The 10,607-nt window shown below is 43.2% G+C and overlaps 1 protein-coding gene across 1 annotated transcript in view; it reads left to right on the forward strand.

Moving 5' to 3' along the window:
* Positions 1 to 392, forward strand: part of pacrg (PARK2 co-regulated) — a 150,457-nt gene extending 150,065 nt beyond the window's left edge. The window contains exon 5 of the mRNA XM_080870750.1: positions 6 to 392. Within this exon, the coding sequence (XP_080726876.1) occupies positions 6 to 166 (161 nt within the window). The 3' untranslated portion in view covers positions 167 to 392. The remainder of the gene's footprint in view (positions 1 to 5) is intronic.
* Positions 393 to 10,607: the final 10,215 nt, after the last annotated feature.

The following is a 10,607-nucleotide window of genomic DNA, read 5'->3' on the forward strand; positions in this document are numbered from 1 at the left end:
CCTAGAAAATCTCGGAGATGGCATCGACTACGACCAGTTGGAGAAAGAGGACATTGGCAAACTGATCAACGAGACTCTCCAGATCTTTGAGCGCTACGGAGGACCGGACGCCTATATAAACATCAAATACATGATCCCCACCTATCAGTCCTGCCTGACGAACTAAGGAGAGAGGAAGGGGCTGTCAGCCATGTCCACGTCTTTAAGATTTAATTTACAGCGGCATGTTTAAAGTGCTATCAGTTTGTTGTTCTGTTCCCGTTTCTTTAGTGACTTATTTAGACAGCTGATGGAAAGTCCTCGGTGCATACTGACGTTTGTTTCAAAGCCTCTTTTAAAATGTATGAAAACATTAAAAATTCTGTTGCATCTAAGTAAATCATCCCGCAGAATCTATTTTTTTCGCCTTTCAAACACTTATGTTGCTGTTGAAGCGTTGGCCATCTTGGATTTATGTCGGCTAAAGAAGATGCCAATGTACAGCGACAAGACTTACGCTGGCGTCCACAGCTCCAGCAGCAGCTGTCTCCGAAGCACGTGTGTATTTATGATATTTCGAAATATAAATATAAAGTATTTTATATCTCCAGATCTGAAAGCCGTTATCGCTTCACCACAAAGGTTTCCTTTGAAAAGCTGATAATACTGTTTGAGATATAGAAAAGATTGGTTTCAGTAACGCAGAAACTGCGGAGGGGTTTGGGGTTGTTTTTTTTTCTTTTTTGTATCGTATTGTACTACTGCACTCATTCTGTCACTAACCCAGCTGGAGACGCAGCCTGTCTGAACGTGCATTTATGTTGGATATTTGAACTCAAATACCCCACAGTGATCTTAGGGAACACTTGGTGTGTATGCGGGCTTATTTGTTGGTGTTTGTGCATGACAACACGCCTGCCTCGTTGTTTATCCGGACCAGCCAGTAACTCAGTAACCAGCTCTCTGTTCTCACACTGAGTGAAGCTCCCCTCTCTCGCTCTCTATCCTCTGCTGTAAACTTCTTCACAGACGCAGCAGAAGTTTTAGCAGCCATATTTCAGCACGCACATGCACATACACTCACTGACACATATACATATACAACACTGCGACCCATGGGGGAAAACACAGCGTAATTGATTTCTGAAACTCGCAAGGACACTTGCGCCATCTCTTATTGTAAGTCATGTCTCCAGCGAAAGCAGCTTTACAGGCCTGCGGAGGAATCTATTCTCAAGCAGAAGACAGGTTCATATTGCTCATATTTCAACCTCAGCACATCCTGAAAGGAACGTTACTGAATAGGTGTTCCACACTGCTGAACTCAAGTCGAGCTGCTCCTGCCTCGTGCTTGATCTGTGAAGTGAAAGACGTAAGGTAGTGCGGAGAGGTCCCATTTCGAGACAAAGCACATATTTCACCTTAATAACTGCAGCTGCATAGCAAAACAAAGATAGCAACGGTATAACCACTTGACTACTTTTTAAAGGGGTGCGTTGTGGAGGGGGTGGGGGGCATACAATTTCACCCGTGTTCTCACTTAATGAGCATATCGAACTCTGAATAGCCTGCAGTTCTGTCGAACTGTATCAGTGACGCCCCGCTGTCCCGCTTCACCTGTCCAATTTTACTGAGCCACAGGGTAGCAGCTGGCCAGCAAAGAGCTTAGAGATAAAGAGGAGAACTAGAAGAAAAGGACAAAGTGAAACAGGGCGAACAATTTTGTTAAGCTTTTTTTCAAATCTTGGTTTTAGAAATGGGACTTCTCTCCCTTGTTCACCACCGCCCCCTCCCATCTTTGAACACCGTGTCATGCAAGCGATATTATACGGATCACTTTGCTTTGTCACACTTAAAGGGCCAGGCAATGTGATTTTTTTTCCAATTAGGTCACATCACAGGCGCTAATCGAACTCATCGGGAAGAAAGGGGACAGTGTGGAAAGGAACGCTTGAGAATATGGTTTCAAAAAGAAGATCAATTCAGAGTGAGCCTAACCATAACTTCTACTTTCCTAAACCCCTTTCACCCCCAACCGATAGCTGCAGGAGGTTTCTTCCTCTTAAAAGGGTGTTTTTCCTTCCCACATTTGCCAAGTGCTTGCTCATAGGGGGCCGTCTAATTGTTGGGATTTTCTGTCTATTCTTGAAGAGTTTTACCTTGCATATAAAGCACCTCGAGGTGACTGCTGGTATGATTTTAATTTTTGCAAAAATGACCTTCAAAGCAAGTAATTTCAGCAGATAATGTCCGTATGCAGATTCATGGATTTCTTGAGCTTTTGGTCTACAGCTACATATTTTTAAAGGTGTTAGATGATATGAAATATGAAGAAAATCTTATATATATTTTTATGTTCCACCTTCAGTTAATTTGATACAGTAGCATCTGCTGTGATCCTTACACCTATGAGGAGATCTCACAAGTGTTACCTTTATTTTGATACCAGGATGGTTAACACAGAGTTTGCAATTGCACAGAAACACTCAATTTATATTCATAGGTTAAATCTAACCCCAAACTAACCTTAAATCATACTTCCACCTTAAAAATCGAATCATCTCCTTGCTTTTCCCCACAATGTGAACGTGTAAACATATTTACACCCCCACAATCCGAGTAACACAACCAAACGAACACACGCAGTAATGGCAACCCAACGCCAAGCAGCTACACTGCTGTAATTGCTCATGCAAGTAATAGAGTGAAGTGCAAAATGAACAGGAATGAAGGCAGCCATTGAGGTTATTTGCTCTATCAAAAGCATCGCCGCATGGCTGGTTCAGACCTACAGGCCAGAAAGACATGCATGACATTACCCGAATTCTTTCCCCCCCACCTTATCTCTCGTCCTGTTCTCAGACACGGAAAAACAAAACAAAACACAGCGGCAACAAATTTAGCACGGAGCTGAAATGATCCTGATCATAATATGCTGACCCTTCTCCCCTCAGTCATAATGAGCAATTGATCATCTTATGACTGCAGGTGCACCAACATTCACAAAGAAATAAATTGCCACCCATTCGGTGCATTTCCTCCAGTCATAGAGCGCAGGTTACAACAATCTGCTCCTCTTCCTTACAGCAGATACTATCTGCCGCTGATAGAGCCACATTATTATTTTCAGTTGAGCGGATTTCCGAGTTGTTTTGTTGCTCTCCTTTGGTATTCCTTGTCTATTTTGAAAGATTTTGCTGATAGCTCGTGGAGTCAGTGGTATTAATCTAACGTGTTACTTAACGACCTCACACCAACCATCCTGTTGTTGTTAACAGAGATAGCTGCAGAGATAGAGGGGGAAATCTGCTGATTCTGTTTGAATCATGGTTAGATGTGTTTATCCCAGTTTCTGCACAAGTCTAACACCCTTCTGACTGCATTTTGGAAAAACATCGTACTGCTCACTGGCATGTTTTTTATAGGTTTGTGCTGTTTTAAGGTGTCACAAACCCAACATTAACCATTCCTGCACACTTACCTTTGTCCTTAGTGGGGATGAAAACCACAAATTCCTCTGAACCACTGTTAATTTTGACAGTAAATTTTGATTTAGCTTTAATCACAGTCTTTTGAACAAAACACCATTTAGTTTAGTCTAATTTTAGTTGACAAAATCATAAGATTATTGTAGGTGAAGTTTGTGTTTTTCCCAGTGAGAGTTGCTTCGCATGTTTTAAAAAGTGTCTTATTTTTCTAGACATCAAATACAAAATGTGTCCATATATCTGCTTGTCTCTTCTTCCAAAGTGTTGTCGTGTTTTCATGAGAAACTAATTCATGAAAGCTAATTGTATAGGTCCAGCATCAATCAAACATCCCTTACAAACTTACCCCGACTTTCTACACTGGGACAGAACCACATAGTGTCAAAGCAACAATGTCGTCCAGCTGCGTTGTTACGTTGCAGGCTCTAGGTTGACTCCAGTAAGTCACATGTTACTGGGATGGCTTTCTCTAATCCAGGATCTCTCCTGATGGCCACTCTCTGTTACAGCTCAACTTCACGGGTCAACCATAGATGGTGTGGGGCCCACAGCCACTCGCTCCGCTCCAAGGTTTATTATTAGCTTAGCAAGCTCAGCCACTCACAACAGCTGCCGCCGCCGTGCAGCTACTCCCACCGAGGAGCACGCGCGAGCTATTTCACTGTCGGAAACACTTCGGTACGCCGACATGGGACCATACATACAGAGACGTCATCCAGCCACACAGATCAACACAGTTGACTACTCAGTCAAGTGAGTAGGTGCGTGTCTAGCTCGCACCCCAGCAGCAGCAGGATGAGACGCTTCTCTCAGAATGAACAGTGACGTCGTGAGAGCCGGCTCCACAGAGCTCAAGTTTGTCCTTGTGCATCTCCGTCTCACCACATCATAGTGGTGGCAGGCCAACAAAGGCTTTTATACTGCAGTGAGCTGCGCAACAAAAGCTACACAGACACGCTGATAGCGTTTTGTTGACGGAGAGGAAAAAAAGGAGATTGAGAAAAGGCTGAGGAAGGAAGAGGAAGGGAACAATTATGAAGAGGAAAAGGCACCATGACAATGCCTGTGCTGTCTGTTTGAGAGAGAGAGAGAGCACGCTGAATAAAGAGGAGGACAGGGAGATTGGTTGCACCTGAGCTCGGAGACAGACGGGCAGCCTGAGATGAATCCAGCGCGCAGAGAAATGAAGGGAAAGAGAGGCTGTGTGGGCCACGTCGAGATGGATGAATGGAGGGAAGGGGGATGTTGTGTCACCTGGTAGAGAGAGCTGTCTAGCTCCAGCCAGACCTGAGATTTAGGAGCAGTCAGCTGCAGAAAAGAGAAATAAGAGACCGAAGAAGAAACCACTTGTTTGTCTGTTTTTTCCCCCCTTCGCAAGTGAAAAACAGAGGAGAATTGAGGCGACAACTGCCACTTAACAACATCACCACGCTCCCTTATCTGAACAAACAAGCTGAATGCGAATGTCCCACTTTGTGTGCAACATCTCCGCGTGTTGGAAATCAAATAATTCAGCCATGTGGGTCACACTTAATATGATAAAAAGCTGTGTTGTGGTGATGCATGCAGTAATGTAGCCCTGTGCACACTGAAGGATTGATTAAGCACTCGGGAAGTCTTCATCTGTCTTCCTCTTTATCACTTCCTTCCTCTTTTCATCTGGTCCCTTTTTTTTCTGATGTCCTGTCTCTCTTACTGCAGTGTTATAGTCTCAAAAGGCAGATTGTTAGAACCGGCAATGAAGGGATTGTGCTGTGCAACAGAAATAAATGCCCCCCGGGGAATGATTCGTCTTGTTCTCGTCTGCCTGGCAGACTCCGTTGCTCATCCGGGCAGCTACTGAGCATGTGCGAGACAGGACAGCACAATGGTTTATCTATCTGCCTCTCCATGTGCCAGGTGTCTAATTCACAGGCTTAATTCAAGAGTGGAGAAATAATGTAAACACTTTAAAGCTCAAATTCTGTTTCCCTCTCGCAGCCCTCCACAAAACTCCCCTTAAATATGAATAAAAATATGCTAAAAACTCACATCCTGATTGAAGTGTTCAAGGGTTCAAGGTTCAAGGTTCTTTATTTGTCACATGCATAGTTATACAAGTATAACACACAGTGAAATGTAGCCTGACACGCTCCTCAACATGTGCAAAAAAATTGGGGGGGGGGGGGGGGGGGGGGGGTGTAGAGGGAGAACATATATATATATGTATATAGTGATTCTCTTACCAGTGCTCATGATTGCCAGTGTGATCCTGTGTGTTTGCGCATGTGTTTATATCCCAGACCACACCACGGGATCGATCCTTCTCTTTGCAGATGTGATCAATGAGGATTCTCTGCCTCTCTCCCCTCCATTACTATCCGTCTCCCACTTTCTCTGTTCATCTTTCTCCTCTTCCTCTCCTACAGGTCTTATCACTCACAAACACTCATTTCTTTTCCCTGCTACGGTTTGGCAGGTGCAAACAAACAGGCAAAAAAGCAAGTAAACAAATACAGGCATCTTCGGGAGGAGCGGCAACGAGTCCACACTGTTAACAATTGGTACGGACAGATGAAGCATCAGCTGGACTTCTTTAAGCTGCGCTCACACCGGTGTGATCTCAACGAGGAATGAAACGAGGAGCGGGCGGCCTGCGAAACATATCCTCCGGCCTGTACAAGTGCCTCATCCTGCAAAATGGTAAAGAGTGGTTTTTGTGTGTCTGATTGATGATCAGCAGGTTCAAGGTGGGAGTTTGGAGGCGATGCTTTCCCATCCACAGCCCACTATCACGAGTAGTTCCAGCTGTCCTACACCTCTCTCCCTCCCTTTCTCTGTCTGAGTGACAACAGGCGAGCCAACAGGCATTTCCATCACCAGATTGCCAAACCACTGGACCATCTACGCTACAACACCCAAGGTGACCTTTAACAAAATAGAAAATAGTGTATAGCTGAAGGGGGGTGGTGGGGGTAAGAAGGGGCTGTGGAAACACACAAGAGCTTGAATGTTGCAGTGTCAGATTGAATTGTGATAGATTTTTTTTTCCTCATGCTGCCCCATGCTTTAGCACTTCAGCAGCTGGCTTTTCTTTCTTTAGCACATGGATATTTTCCTGGTCTGGTTTCCTGTCCATGAATTCTGCAACCACTTAGAGAGCACAAATCTAAGTCAGCTAAGTTTCAAAACATGCATTTTGCCCTTTACTAACCTTATAACGTGTTGAGTAGGCAGGCGTCAAATATAACGTGATGTATAGAGGTCTCTGACCCCATCGCTCGCATCTGTAATAGATCACAGGGCGACATGCAGTCGAGGTATTTCGAGCTAGAAATTCACACAAATGAGACCGCACTCACACCAGTCTAGCTAAGTGTATATATATATATATATAGAAACCACTCCAAAGCACCAGGGTTTATATTTGTAGATTAGAGGAATCATTGTAAACTGTTCTGAAAGTTTATATGAGTTTCCTCTTTAGATATACTCCGAAAGCTGCTGAGAGCAACTATTAGTAAAGAATAAACAAGAATGAAACAAGCAAAGGGAAAGGCCCTTCAAGCATGAATGACATTATACTTTGTGAATTCATTTCCTACTGATGTGCGAAGTGACTGACTGACAGTCCACTGTTATGTGTCATCGACTGTAGATAGAAGATGAATGCAGCCACCATGTCATTACACATTGATTTGGCATTTGGCCAGCGCCATTTCAGTTGAAATGGGACGTGACCATGTTTGGAAAAGAAGACTGAGCCAAAGCTAATGCTAGCTAGCTAGCTAGCTTGGCTATGAGTGATTCCCTGTGATATTAATGACATGATAGTTTTGGATAGGGAAAGGCACTTAAAATGTACTTATCAGAGAAAAACAGCAGCTGATTCCTTAAAATGTCCTTCTTTATCTGGTCTGTCATTTATTTTAATCCAAAAGGGGACATAATTCCCAAAATTAGCATCTTTCGCAATAGTCAAAGTTGGGGTCTTCGTTTTTTAATGTCTTCTTATTTGCAGCCACAGACAGTATAAAAAATGGATGTAACCATGATGTCGTCAGCCACTGGTCTCTCAAGTTGAAGCCTCAAGTTGAACATTTCGAAATGTGAATGGAAAGAGTGGGTCTGTCTGTGAAACTCATTGGCTAACAACTTGTGATTGGCAACTTTCATTTTATTCAGTTTGACCCAAAATAAGCGGCTGAGCCCATAAACCTAGCGGGAAAGCTTTTACAGAGTCACGACAGAAAGAAAACTGGTGCTCCAAAGCCTTCTACTGGGGGTTTACATTCACGTGACCATGTGACGTTGACTTGTCGGCCATTTTGGATCTAAAAATCATACAGGTTCAAGTGACTAAGGCCCCCAGTCACGAAGGCCAAGACACTGGTCCACAACCATCTGGGAAATTGCAATTAATTTCAAGAGGTAGAAACCTCTGCCAATATAATTTTTCCCTAGCAACCACTGGCTCCATCACATCGAATATGGCGGACAACCCTTGAGCAATGTGCGCATGATGTCACATAGGAACAGAGGTCTTTTTGCAACCACATCTGCTGGGCTTTAGATAGACTGCAGCTTCCAGCCCGCGTGTCATATCCATATTTTGTACCATCTATGACTCCAACATGCAGGGTCACCCCCTGTTGGTCATTAGAAGGATATCGGGCTTATTCATTACTTTCACAATGGCTTCACTTTTTCAGAGCTAAGAGGGCTTCTTGTTTTTTAACTATAGTGTATGCTGTGTGCTTCAGTGAATGCATTTTTAATATTACACGAAACTAAAAAGATGATGTAAATTAACAGAACAGTTTTAATGCAACCGGTGCTGCTGTTCACTTATTATACTGTCAGGAAAAATTGAGTCTGATGAGCATTAAGAATTCTGACAGATGGCAGAGATGTTTAGCAGCACTGGAAACACATTTTAGTAGCAAAATGGCTGTTCAAACCAGTATTTTCAGTGATGCTGCCCCAATTTAATCATTAATGTAACTCTCCACCATTGAAATATTTTTTCATAATAAATTATGGCTGTATTTTTGGAAGAATTGTCCAGAAAAAGTCAAATTACCTCTCAGCTTCTCAAAGTTAAGAACTACTTTTACTGCTAAAATGCAGTTTTTAATTACTCTGTCCAGAAATGTTTGGAGCTTCTCCTAACAATAGGCGATAGGAGCTACTGAGAGGTAAACACAGATACAGTTAAATATCAACATATGTGGCAATATTGACATTTAAAATAAGTGCCTACAAAGCAGTTTAGAGGTTGTAAATTGATTGACCTTTGCAGATCTTTACAGACCACTAAAGTATACCTAGAGGGGAAGTTCATTATTAGCCTGTCATCTGAACATGCCCCACCTTTGCTTCACTTACACTCGCTTACTCTTTGTCCATTGTATCTCCAATGCTTACATCAGGTGATTATTTGAAGACAAAAAAAAATACTGCATGGACACTGTTTAGTACCACCAAGCACAAACAAGTGTGAGGGAAACAATGCACAAGGAAGAATAGTGCATTTGTCATGTCACGCCTATGATACAAGTTAAAATGAATAATAGGGGCATTATGCGTTTCTCTGTATGTGCTGTGGTTGCTAGAAGGACATTTATTTCTTTCTCGTTGTGCTCACACCTTCCTCAAAATGTAAATGACCCAGATTCTGCCGGCAGTTTCTCCCCACAGTCCCCAAACTAGCAAGTCGGTAGAAAAAGAGAGAGATGTTGTACTTGTTTGTATGTATGCGTGTTATCAGAGCCCGTGGGTCTCTCTCTGTTCGCCTCCTCCAGAGCTGCAGTCTTTATCGCAGACAGCCTTGCCTCGACAGAGTCACCAGCTCTGACTCGCGTTCCCGTGGCTGTGGCCCCCGAGGCAAGCCGTGAAAAGCTGCAGGGGCCCTACCGAGGGCTCGATTGTTTCCAGCAGCATACTTTCATTCGAGAACCCAAGGTGCTCTCAAAGCTCATTGTGAGGGAGCTAACAGCCTCTCTTCAAAAGGGCCTAAACGCGTGTTCATTAATTATCTGGATCCTTGTTAATTGGATTAATTGTTGAATAGAAACCGTGTTATTAAAAATGACGAAAACACAAGGGCAGGGGGAGCAAAAGGGGGGGGATTAATATCGTTTCTGTTTACTCTCGGGCTGTCAGAAGACACAAGCATGCATGGGCACACACACACACACACACACACACACACACTTACGTATGCTATTGCTGCGTCTCGCTCAGTTCTTCTAACTCTCTGTTGCTGTTTCACACACGTATATACTCACGCACACACACAGGGCGTATGTGACCCATCTCAGAAGAATGAGCGCTAGGCAAGGTGCAAATTACCATGCACACCGTTGGTGATAAGAACTAAGCCCATTTTCAAAGCTCAGAATAAATGCCAGATTCTTTTTGATGCTAGAAGACTATGACTTTTTCCATCGCTTATATTCAAAGAATAAGGCAGGAGGGGGGAAAAAAGAGAAACATAAAGTCAACACCGTGAACAATTTAGCTATCTCCAAGTCACATGAAAATTGGGTTTCTCGTTCCTCTGCCTATCTGCTTAGTCTTATCCGCTGAAATCACTTATCAGCGTTTGACTTCAAGGGATGTTTTATCATCTGGGGTTTAAGATAGCCCTGTGATAATGCAGACCATTTGGACGATGGGACTACTATTACATATCCTGTATAATTGGTGGCAGTGTAAGTGACGAGCCTTTATGCAAAAGCGTTACTATCTGAATTTCCCTGGTCACTGGTTGAAATTATGATCAAATAGTTAATTCCAGACACTTCAAGTATAGAGTTTTAGATCGTAAAGTCCTTTTGATGTATAATAGGTAGTTCAAAAACAATCTGAAGCAGGATTTTGTCTCTTCTGAGCTCAGTTTGTCTGACCGGAAGCTCAGTAATTATAGCAGTAATGTATGTAGCTATATCCAAGAATGTGTTGCACCGGTTGTTAAGGCAACCATACCTGTCCTCCTGCTTTGACAGGAAGCCTTCTGTGGCATGCTCTTCTCCTAAATGCCCTCATCTAGGGCTGAACGGCCGGTTGCACGCGTTTTTCTTTTGGTTTTGAGCAGGCATTTTGGATGTAGCCCTGATGTCATACGGCCTAATATTGTATAGGTTCCCTCTTTGTTAC

Source organism: Rhamphochromis sp. 'chilingali', assembly GCF_963969265.1.
Source record: "Rhamphochromis sp. 'chilingali' genome assembly, chromosome: 21".
Taxonomy (NCBI): Eukaryota; Metazoa; Chordata; class Actinopteri; order Cichliformes; family Cichlidae; genus Rhamphochromis; species Rhamphochromis sp. 'chilingali'.